Source organism: Chiloscyllium plagiosum, chromosome 7, assembly GCF_004010195.1.
Source record: "Chiloscyllium plagiosum isolate BGI_BamShark_2017 chromosome 7, ASM401019v2, whole genome shotgun sequence".
NCBI lineage: Eukaryota > Metazoa > Chordata > Chondrichthyes > Orectolobiformes > Hemiscylliidae > Chiloscyllium > Chiloscyllium plagiosum.
The window spans coordinates 48480633-48493234 of NC_057716.1; the positions used below are offsets into that span (position 1 = coordinate 48480633).

General features: G+C 39.7%; 1 protein-coding gene across 2 annotated transcripts in view; it reads right to left on the minus strand.

The window, feature by feature from the left end:
• Positions 1–12602, minus strand: part of LOC122551565 (integrin alpha-6-like) — an 84493-nt gene that overhangs the window by 52925 nt on the left and 18966 nt on the right. For both annotated transcript variants that reach the window (XM_043693639.1, XM_043693640.1), the window contains exon 2: positions 2901–3028. In XM_043693639.1, the coding sequence (XP_043549574.1) occupies positions 2901–3028 (128 nt within the window). The remainder of the gene's footprint in view (positions 1–2900; positions 3029–12602) is intronic.

Here is a 12602-nt window from a genome sequence, read left to right on the forward strand (position 1 = left end):
TTTCCTCCCAAAGATGTGCAGGTCAGGTGAATTGGCCATGCTAAATTGCCCATAGTGCATTAGTCAGAGGGAAATGGGTCTGGGTTGGTTACTCTTCTGAGGGTCGGTATGGACTTGTTGGGCCGAAGGGCCTGTTTCCACACTGTAGGGAATTTAATCTAATTTTACCCCTCACTCACTCATAATCCAGCTTATTTGTTTTGGTACCATTGTATTCTATGTAATGATCCTTCCTCTGCAGCTTGTAGGTGCAAGTAGATGCTTTCTTTCCGTAAATATAATTAAGCAAGTTAAGACTGAGTATGCTAAACTTCTACTTCCTTCAGAAAACATATAGTAAAGGAAGCAACAGTAATGTAAGTTTACCTTCTTCAACAAATATCAAATAAAAAATCTCCATTTTTACTGTATTCTCACTCAAACCAGATTATCGTTTTCAAAGCACCATTCTCACTCAATCCCACCTTGCTTGCTACTTCTTATTGTGTGATTTCCACACAATCTTCAAAAAAAATCCAACTGCAAGTTACTATCACGAAAAAATGATTTTTTCCAAGGAAATAGAATAGTTCAGGATCAGCTGGTTGCTATAGAAACTAATATTCGATTTGAGAGACTGTATTTATTGTATGATTTAAACTGTACTCACATTAAAAGACTGTAAACTTCTGGCAAAGATATTAATCTATTATTTTAGAGCAGTATCATGTAAAAGTACAAATTGGTCCAATGTTATCTCATTCCCAAAACCAAAACTGTAATAGCATTATACTGATAAATGCATATTTGAGATACATAAATAACTGACTGATTGTATTCATTATTATAGAATTCAAAAAGGAAGAAACCTTAAGACAAATGAAGTATTTTTCTTTTTGTTTTAACTTGATCAACTTTTATTTAGCTCAATGACAACTCTTTAAAGTTTAGCTGCAGGTAAATCCATGCCAAGGTGAGCTAAGTACAGAAGTTGTGAATATGGATCAAAGTCAGATTTGTAAACATAAGGCCACATAATAAAATGGTGTTGCAAAATACGTATGAGACTATCTTCCTGCATCTGCATCCATTACTTTACTTGAGTACAACAAGTATTGGGAAACTGAGTGGTTTAGAGCTCACGCCGATTTAGAGACTACCAGAATTTCCTCCACTCTCTGCACCTTCCCTATAGCGGTTATACTAAATTCTGCTTTCTGTTCTATTATCCTGATACACTTACGTAAGGTATGATTTCTCTGGGTAGCACACAAAACAATACTTTTCACTGTAGCTGTAGCTGTAGCTGTACAGGGCCCTGGTGAGACCACACATGGAGTACTGCGTGCAGTTCTGGTCTCCAAATCTGAGGAAAGACATTCTGGCTATTGAGGGAGTGCAGCGTAGGTTCACGAGGTCAATTCCTGGAATGGCGGGATTAGGCCCAGTCTCTGGGTTCATTTAAGAAAGAGTTGGGTAGAGCTCTCAAGGATAGTGGAATCAAGGGTTATGGAGATAAGGCAGGAACAGGATACTGATTAGGAATGATCAGCCATGATCATATTGAATGGCGGTGCAGGCTCGAAGGGCTGAATGGCCTACTCCTGCACCTATTGTCTATTGTATCTCAGTATGATAAATTAAATCAAAATCAAAACTGGAAACTGAACTAAGCAGATTGCTTTACAAGTGCTCCGGCTCACCAGTTATCTAATGTTCATTGAACTTTGGTGTTTCACTGTGTCTGGGTATACGGCTCTGGTAACTCTCACTTGTTTTTGTTTAAACTGTAAGATTTGCTCAGTTACACATGCTACCACTGTTTAATTTTCAATGTCATTTACAGTTATTGAAGCTTTGAAACATCAATGGTTTATTTTCAACTCATTTAATAATTCAGAGTAGTTTTGATCTGGAACAGTTAAATGCTTCATATAACTTTTGGGCAGAAAAGATCCAAAGAGTGACAATAATAGCAGTCAAGTGATTTGAACTGTGTAAACAGACTGAAAAGCATGAGAATTCGAAAGTCAGTGTTTAATTATTTTCAATATTAAATTCCGAAGTTTTTTTGGGTGTTAAATCAATAAAACTTCAATCAGTTCTGAATATAAGAAATCTCCAAAATTTTCCATCTTCTTCTAAAAAAGTCAAATTCACATTTCACTTCATAAAAGCACAAATTTAAAAAGACTTATTCAGAATTACAACATGTCTAATAAACTGAATAAGCAATCTCAAATCAATAGAACAATTAAGAATCATGATGGCACAGTGGTTAGTACTGCTGCCTCACAGTGCAAGAGCCCTGGGTTCAATTCCCACCTCAAGCAACTGTCTGTGTGGAGTTTGCACATTCTCCCAGTGTCTGCTTGGGTTCCCTCTGGGTGCTCTGGTTTCCTCCCACAGTCCAAAAATGTGCAGGTTAGGTGAATTGGCCATGCTAAATTGCCTGTAGTGTTAGGTGAAGGGGTAAATGTAGGGGAATGGGTCTGGGTGGGTTGTTCTTCGGAGGGTCAGTGTGGACTTGTTGGGCTGAAGGGCCTGTTTCCATGCTGTAAGTAAAGAAAAATAAATCCTAAAGATTCATGAGCTTTTTTTTAATATAAGGTCACTTAAAGTCACAGTCATTGAAAGAGAAAGCTGACTATGTGTGCAAAACCTCAGCAATTATACTTTTAACTGTCGATAAAGCATGGGAGGGGTCTGTGAATTGCTGTTTAGTACTCCAATTGGCAACTGTTAATTTGCATTCAGTTTCTTACAATGCAGGGAAAGTTATAAAATGACTTTCAGCATGGCAAGTGGTCAAAAACATTGCCTGCAAACCAGCAGCATTTGCTCTTGGGCATTTTCACTGGATCTCTGCATATGACTTGGTTTCCTTGTTAGTGAACTTGTTTTAGCATAACAATACTTACCATTATCATCAAAAATGACACGCACACAGTCATTTTCTTCAGCTGTAATGGGGCATTTGTACAATCCTCCCGTAATTGTAGCTTTTTGGTTCGGAAGTCCTTCTGCTTTTGGAGCACCAACTAATAACCTGTTGAAAAGATATGTTTTTTAAAAACAAAAAGGTTAAAAAATGTGAAAACATCCAGTAGGTTACACCAATTAAATTATTACATATAGGACAGATCAAGGCCACCAAGTTTGTAAGAAATTAAAGGAAACAAGCTTTGTCTCCCCACAGCTTTGAGAGATCAGAGCTGAATATCTTCTACACTATATCATGGGATTGATTTTAAACATGAAACCATGCTGAAAGCATAAAACATTCTTCACTTCAAAGCAAATGAGATCCACACGTTTTGCTGCATAAATCCAGATCATCTCTTTTATTGCCACAAGTGCAACTGCAAGGTGATTCCTGAATATGCCTTAAGACAAATCAAACTGTTTGCAGAGGTATAACAGAACTATTTACCTTTCACTGGGCATTATTAAAAATATTGTATTTACAGAACTCACTTGCTCATTCACTTTAACGTACATTAATTAGATTAGATTCCTTACAGTATGGAAACAGGCCCTTCAACCCAACAAGTCCACACTGACCTTCCAAAGAGTAACCCACCCAGACACATTCCCCCACCCTATATTTACCCCTGACTAATGCAGCTAACACTATGGGCAATTTAGCATGGCCAATTCACCTGACCTACACATCTTTGGATTGTGGGGGGAAACCAACGCAGACACGGGGAAAATGTGCAAACTCCACACAGACAGTTTCCCAAGGCAGGAATCAAACCTGGGTCCTTGGCACTGTTAGGCAGCAGTGCTAACCACTGAGCCACTGTGCTTTTCATTTGACTGGTGCTTAATGTTACCAAGAGACTATAAGACAGAGAACCAAGCCATTCAACCCAAAGATTCACTGATTACCCTCAACTCCACTTGCCTGCGTTTAACCCTTGACTCACGCACTCATTAAAAAAAATGAGTCCATACAAGAGATTTGGCTTTTCCTTCCATATTTCCAAAACAAAACATATCTTAACTAAAGCTTGGTTAGCTAAATGGTCTAACTCCAATTATGGTGGTGGAATTAATCTGAAATAGGTTGGGCACTTCCCACCTTTCAGGAAAGACCACCAGTAAGATCCAACACCAGATCACAGATGCACCAGTTCACCTTTCTACAAACTACAGGAATAGGTGTTTGCAAAGAGCAAGATCACTGCAAGCTGACAAGTAGTCCTAGACTATTGTGGATTTTGTAACTGCACTCCTGTACAGCGCAGACTTGACTGCATTTCAGCGACATGCAAGAGCACTTGAAATTCTAACAGCAATGTTGCTACTACATTCTCTGGCACATTGGTAGAGACCATTGATTAAAAAAAAACAAGTGCCCTTGCTGAAACTCACTCTTCAGGCATCAGGAAAATCCCTGGAAAGTGAACTCGGATAAACTGGATACTAACTGAGCGGCTGAAGATTGTCTCACATGCCAGGCCTGCTTTCTGAACTCTCAAATGTCCAACATTCCAAGGGAGGTCAAAGAAAATGCCTCAAAGACACAATGAAGCTCTGTGAAGCACAGCAACTTTGATCACAAGGAGCTTGCTACCAATTCTTCAGAAATGCGACAGCTCACCTCTCAAGCTGCAGACTGAATTATAACATCTTCAATGATGAAACAAAGCAGGGCTAGATAGGGAAGCAAATGCTCATTACAGATCCCACTACTTTGTGGAACATCCTATCCCACATTCCCAAATATCTGCAGGTTGAGAATGGCTTGCTCAATCACATGTCGAGAATGTGGTGCTGGAAAAGCACAGCAAGCCAGGCAGCACATGAGGAGCAGAAGAATCAACGCCTCGGGCAAGAGCCCCCCCACCATCATTCCTGATGAAGGGCTTTTGCCTGAAATGCCGACTCCCCACTCCCCAGATGCTGCCTGACCCGGCGTGCCCTCTGCCCCCAGCACCACACCCTCAACTCTGATCTCCAGCTTCTTCAGTCCTCACTTTCTCCTTGCTCAATCACATGAAAACGGAGACAAAATTAAAAAGAAACTTAAGCCAAAGTAGCATCACCTTCAAGCAGAGGGATTGCCAGCATCAGTCAATTGGGTAACATTACAATACTGCTTATTTAATCACTACAGTTGGAGTGCTAAACCTTAGAAAACCAAGTAAAAAACAGGGAAAAAAAACTGAATTTCTTTAAAACCAAGGCTAAAAGGGTAAACTGACTAGTCAAAATAGGAACAGGAGTGGGCCATTCAGCCCCATGCCTGTTCCACCAATGAGATCATGGCTCATCTGGCACTTACTTCCATGTATCTGCTTTGGCCAAAATGCCATCCCAATTTTGTTTACAGAACATTTCTCTCTCTCAATTAATATTAACAATTGATCCAGCATCAACTGCCATTTGTGGAAGAGAGCTCCAACGATGGAGACCACAACAAAACGACGGTTGGAGGAAGAACGCCTCATCTTCCGCTTAGGAACCCCCCAACCACAAAGGATGAACTCGGATTTCACCAGTTTCCTCATTTCCCCTCCCCCCACCCTGTCTCAGTCAAATCCATCGTTCTCCTGTTCCCTGGATGCTGCCTGACCTGCTGCGCTTTTCCAGCAACACATTTTCAGCTCTGATCTCCAGCATCTGCAGACCTCACTTTCTCCTCAACATCCAGTTATTAGTCTTGTAAAGCTAAATTGTACCCCCTCCAAAGCCAACATATCCTTTTGGAAGTGTGGTGCTGTACAAGTTACTTTTTTTCGCAAGGGGATTAAATATTTAAATAGTTTTTAAACTTCCAAACCAAAATTGAAGTGTATAGCTCAGGATTGATACGAGTTTGATGTAAAGTAAACGGATAATTTCAATTTATTTCAACAACTCAGTTTCACCAAGGCTCAGAAGCACATTCAGTGAGAATAAAGCAGTAACTGAGTGTAACCAAGTTGGCTAGAGCCCTATAGAGGCATGTTTCTGCTCATTAAGGTGCCTTAACAAAAATATATGAAACACTGGAAATTGAGCATGCCTCAGTGCAGGAGAAGTCCCTTCGCCATCCCCATCTGCCTTCTCTCCTGAGTCCAGCCTCAGGGTCATTGGAGTGATCTTCATGGTCTGAAACATCAAGCTAGAATTTGGCTCAAAATGGCTGCCAAGAGCAGATACAAAAATCCTCAGAATCTGACTGCAGTTAATATTTAGAATTGTGTTTTTCAACCCATTGCTGTAAATATTCCATTTACCATTGCCCCTTGCAATCCCAAATCCAAAATGGTTGACTGAAGTGTGCTATTTTATTTAAAAGTTACATTTCTTTTCCACCCCATCAACCTCGCAATTTTGACTATAATGTTGCTACATATTTAAATATTTTCTTGCTGACGTGCAACCACAATGATGTACACATTCTTCTCATGAAACTTTGCATTGAAATAAATAACTGACAAATAGATGCTAATGCTTCATTCAACAACTGAACAAGCGAAAGGATTCTCACTGGATCACTTGTGCATGGACAGATTCCATAAATGCCAGCATCAATAGAGAAACCAACATTTAGTAAGAATGCCTTCCCTCCCCCTTTATCTTTTAAAGAATACAATTACTTGCTTTCATTTCATGAAATTAAGCATGGTGTCAAGTAATTGCCCCAGGCCATTATTAAACGTGCATGACGTTTCTGAAACCATCAGTCATGAACTTGAACAAAGGATAAAAGATTGATGGGAAGCTTGTAAACTTCTGAAAAGGAAACACACAAAAGAACCTTTCAGCAGCCAAAACATGAGGGTTAGCAGAACTGCACAACAATGGCGGGACAAATGAAAGCTCCCCCATCTCAAACTGCTGCTTCTCCTTCCCTCTCAGTGTGGTTTAATAATAGTAACAAGTCTGTTTTAGAATTAAAGATAAAGTACACCAGTTAAAAAAAATGCATAGCTGTGACATACATTTCTAGGACAATCACATATTCTTTTAAACTAGCTCAAAACTACAACATATCGAACAAGTACGTACAAGCACAAACAAATCCCACAATAAGGCTCAAAGTTTAAAACTAAATACCATTACAGCAATTAAAAGAAATGGAAAATGCTAGAAATACTCAGAGTTAATGTTTCAGGTTGATGACCTTTTGGATGTTAACGCAAGGTATGTTGGATATTGTTGTAATTCAACAAAACTTTTTCAGGCTTCCAGGATCTCTTCAAACAAGATAAAGATAATAATTGATAGCTTACAAGGCTTACCATGCACAGTCATGGGTGACGGCTATTCCTTATTGCCCAAATGATCAGCAGAGTAAAAGAATAGAATAGGATTAAGAGACATACATGGTTGATTTGCCAGTAGGCAAACTTAAATTCAACACTGAATGGTTATGCTCAAATTGTCACTCCAGGCATGAATATGCAGAATCAACAAATTTCCAGGCTCAAGAGAACTGATTTGGGAGATAGAATTTTGATCCAGGTGGATGGGTGCATACTAGAGTCAGGGCCATTACAAAGAAAACATTGTGGAGACAGTCACAGGGCTTTCTATGTATCAATGCAGCTTGTTTGAAAGACCTGACCTGAAAGTGTGTTGCTGGAACAGCGCAGCAGGTCAGGCAACATCCAGGGAACAGGAGAATCGACGTTTCGGGCATAAGCCCTTCTTCTGGAAGGGCTTATGCCCGAAACGTCGATTCTCCTGTTCCCTGGATGCTGCCTGACCTGCTGCGCTGTTCCAGCAACACATTTTCAGCTCTGATCTCCAGCATCTGCAGACCTCACTTTCTCCTGAAAGACCTGACTGCAACTCACCACCATGGTCCATTATGGCCCTCATTGGGAACAATGTTACAAGAGCTAGCTACTGTATGTCTTTAAAAACAAGTGGTAAATTATTTTTTGTTTTACATTTAAATTTTTTCAATCTAAGAGTTAATATCAGAATCCCTGATTGTCTACTAGCCATTAAAGTACAGCAGGTTGCATGTTTGTTCTCTGGTCTGTACTGCATTCACTAATCTAAACCAGAGGGAAGGATTCACCAATGTCTTCCAGTTGTACATCTTTGAAGAATAAACATGAGAAAAGAAAAAAGAACAGCTGATATACAATATAGAACAGATGGAACATAAAGTGTACCATCCTGTCACACTGTAAAACCCACACTTCATTACTTCTATCCCCTTCCCTTGAAAAGTCATACAAGTTCCTAGGAGATTCTTACAAACGATACACACTGCTACCACCGTACAACATTGGTAGAGGGAATTAATTTATGGTGATGGATGGGGTGTTTATCAAGTAAGTTGCTTTGTCCTGGATGGTGTGGAATATATATATACTTTTTTAAAAAAAAATATTAAAAAAGCATTTGGAAACTCTCTCTCCAATCCCAATAATGATCAAGCATTACGCAGAACATGACATCACTAGGTGAACCAACCTCAGTGGCTCAGTGGTTAGCAACGCTGCCTCACAGCACCAGGGACCGGGTTTGAATCCAGCCTTGGGCAACTGTGTAAATTCCACACAGACATTCTCCCAGTGTCTATGTGGGTTTCCTCCAGATGCTCTTCAAATGGCCTGTTTTCGATTCTATGGTTCTACTATGAACTCACACACTTTCAATAAGCAAATGACAGTCAATGGAAAATCTCTTTGCTGGTTGGAGTCATACCTAGCTTAAATTAAGATGGCTGTGAGGTCAGTCTCTTTAAGACTAGAGTCAACCATCTCCAGCTTTTTCAGCAATGACCTTCTCCCCATCTTAAGATCAGAAGTGGGGAAACTCATTGCTGATGGCACAATGATCAGCATCATTTACTACTCCTTACATATTCAGGTAGCCCTTGACAATATCTAGACTTGTGCAATAAGCAGCAATTAACATTTGTGCCAATGATGGGTTGGGATATCACCATCTCCAACAAGACAGAAAACTTAACCATTCCGTTTGATGTTAAATGCCATGATCATTGCGGAATTCCCCACAATCATTCTGGCGGTTGCCATTGACCAGAAACTGAATTGGACTAGCCATATAAATACGTGGTTACCAGAGCAGGTCAGAGGATACGAATTTTACAATGAGTAACTCACCTCCTGTCTCCCCAATTCTCCCCAATGCCTATCAAGGCACAAGTTAGAAGTGTGATGGAATACTCTCCATTTGCCGGAGTGCAGCTACAACAATACACCAGTGGCTCCGCACCATCAAATACAATGTAAATTGCTTGATTGACACCAATCCACCACTTGCAACATTCACTACCTCCACCAACATTGTATAATAGCAGTGTTCACCATCTACAAGATGCACTGCAGTAACTCACCAAGACTCCTTTAAAAGTACTTTCCACACTGGAAAACTACCAGGAAGGATAAGGGCAACAGATACATGGGCAGCAGCATCACTTGCAAGCTCCCCTCAAAGCCACCCACTACCCAGATTTGGAACTGTAATCGGCATTCATTCACTGTCACTGGGTGTCCCTACACTTTAAGGACTGCAGTAGTTTAAGAAGGCAACTCACTATTACCTTCACCAAAGTAATTAGGGATGGACAATAAATACTTGCCTAGCCAGTGACACCCACATCACATGAATAAATGTAAAGAAAGAAATAGATGTTTTCAACCTTACTATTACTTTTTTGTACAATATTTGTTAATGGAATAGGGGTGTCACTGGCTTGGCCAGCGTTTATTGACCATCGCTTATTGCTCTCTGGACTTGACCTCTGCTGTTAAATTATCAGACTGTTTATCCAAAATCAAGTACAAGCTGCAATCTTGTCCAGTTAAGTAGTGGTAAGACTGAAGCCATTGGTTTTGGTTCACTGCCCATCTCTTGACTTGTACTAAGTCCCAGTCACCAATCACTCCTATGCTCACTGACCTATAACGACTCTCGGTCAAACACAGGCTTGATTTTAAAATTCATCCTCGTTTCCAACTCCTTCAAAGGTCTTATCATTTCCCATCTCTATAACGTCATTCAGCCCCTGAGCATCTCCAATATTAATTGCTCCATATTTAATGGCTGCACTTTCATCTGCCTAGGTCATAAGCTCTAGAATTTCCTTCTTACACCTCTCCACTTTGCTTTCCTCTTTTAAGAACCTACTTGAAGTCAATGTTTCTGGCCATCTAACATAGTTATAATGACACAGTTAGATTTAGTTTTAAAATGCTCCTCTGCATTGATCTCGGTACATTTATTAAACTAAAAGATACTATTAAACTGGAAGTTGTTATTAGGTAGCCACTTTCACTCAATTCCCTTGTACATACTTGAAGTATATGCATGCTCACTGAATCTGTTCACAACATATTCCAGAGATTAGTGTCCCTATGAAAACACATAACTATTATCTAATCTATTTCTATGAATTCAAAAGTTTGTACTTACATTCCATAATCCTCCCTAAATAATCTGACTCAAATAGCTGATCCTCTTGCAATGCAGGTGGATTCTTCCTTTATTTTAAAAATTCTCAAATCAATTCTCCTCAAGGTCTACATTCTTCTACAATTACAACTTTCGGTCTCCTTGCCTACTAAATGCAATCTTTGAATCTTTTCCAAAGCCCTTATAGCCTCACATTATGATGGGACAAAACTTTCTACATCTGGCTTCATACAGAGAATATTCAACTGTCCTGACAGTACATCCTAGAACATATTGTTTGTTTTATACAGTCTCCTTGCAATAGCAGTCAAGGATCTCCATTGACAGATGTACTAAAGACTTCAGGTTCTTTTCGTAATCTGCAGGAAACCAGTATGGTGCCTATGTACGTTTAGCATTTAACAGAATGCTTTTTTGTTCCTGCATTTCTCATACAGATGATCCACTCACCATTAGAGAAAGCAGGACATTCAACGGCAAGTCTTTTAAAGCAGGAGTGTATTTTCAATAGTACTATTTGGAAAGTTAATCCCTCACAATCACTCCTACCCCCACCTCTGCCCTGACCAACTCCTCCAGAAAAATGAGCACTGTTTCCCTTATAACGCAATGGAGGTGCAAGTGGAGCAAGTCAGGGCCACATGCCTCGACTCATCATGCAGCAGATAGGCATCCAGATAATAGTTAACAAACCTGGAAAGGGATGACTACGCAGAATAAATATAGCATATTTTCAAGGACATGACTGAAACAACAGAAACATTAATGTCAAGAAAAAAGGGCTTCTATCTTTTTAACTGAATGAAGCCTTGCAACAAAGCAATTAGGATTCTTTTGCGCTGTTATTACTCTAGGTCTCCACCACATCACAATATGACATTATACCACACCTGCACCCGCATACAACAACCATCAAATAACCCATGCAATGTTGTCAAACAATATGATAGCAAGCCACATAGTAGATATTATGGTGGATGACAAAACATTTTGTCAAAGAAGTAGGGAGTGCATTAAAAAAAACACAGATGACAGCCAGGGAGATAGAGAAACTTCCAGTTTCGGGCCTCAGCAGTTGATGCCAAAAAGTTACATACTTCCCTATTGTGCCATTTTAGAGGACAGTGAACTACATCCCATATTCTACTGGAGTTGGAATGCATTGCATGTTTATGCTGACTACTTTCACACCAGAGACCAGTTTTTGGATAAAAGCAGATCCCTCTATTGCCCATAAACTTCTCACTCACTGTAGGTAAATTATCTAAAGCTGTCAGGCATATTTCACTCATTCAAGTGTGATATATGTTAATTCATTTGCACTCCTCTTGCAAATCAAACCAACAAGAAATAGAAAATAGTAAAAAGAGGATCAAACAAGACGAAATGTGATAGCGACATCAATGTCTTCACTCCAGTGAAAACTGCCATAAATGTAACAAGCAGCAGATGATGTGAAGCAGGAAGGATGAGTTTGGAGAAGCCAGATGTTCAGATGGTTCCTTGGTCTCAGTACAGGAACCCAATACTTCATTACATTGCCATTCATCTGATATTGCTTGCCCATGTCATTATGTAGCAAGCCTCAACTCCTTTCCCTAGGCCTTGCAAGCATTAGTCCAAGCATAAAAACTCCAAAGCAGCACCATCTCAAGAATGGGCATCCTGTCTGATAACAAGTGAGAGGAATCTGGACATGGTTATTAACAGAACAGAATCTCAGGTTAAGGAGCCAAATAGAGAGTCAATAACTCTGCTGTGGGAGAACAGTGTTACTGGGTGAGAACAGTGTTATTGGGTGAGAATTTTGTGTTATAGCATTACTGCAAAGTGCTAAAATATGAGATCATTTAGAAAATAATTTATGTGCAAGAGTGTTTCAGTAGTAGCTGCTATCGTACTCATCACCTGACATTACAATACATTCAGTTTTTTACTATTGGAACTATTTTACTGGAAAGTAAGGACTGCAAGAGATATTGTTTAAGACTGTTATTCTGGCAGTGTGGCAGGAGTAGTTCATGTGGAACATTTGTCAGTCAAGTATTGATAAAGGGTTTTGGATCTTCTGTGTCATTTTCACTTTCAGAGAATGCTTTATCAAGTGACAGAAGATGCTGATTGCATCTATTTTTCCTTTGGGACATTAGATTGAAGCACAATACAACCTATGGTCATGAAGAGTGACACATACTTGTCTTTCAGCAAATTGTGGACCTCCTTTGTAA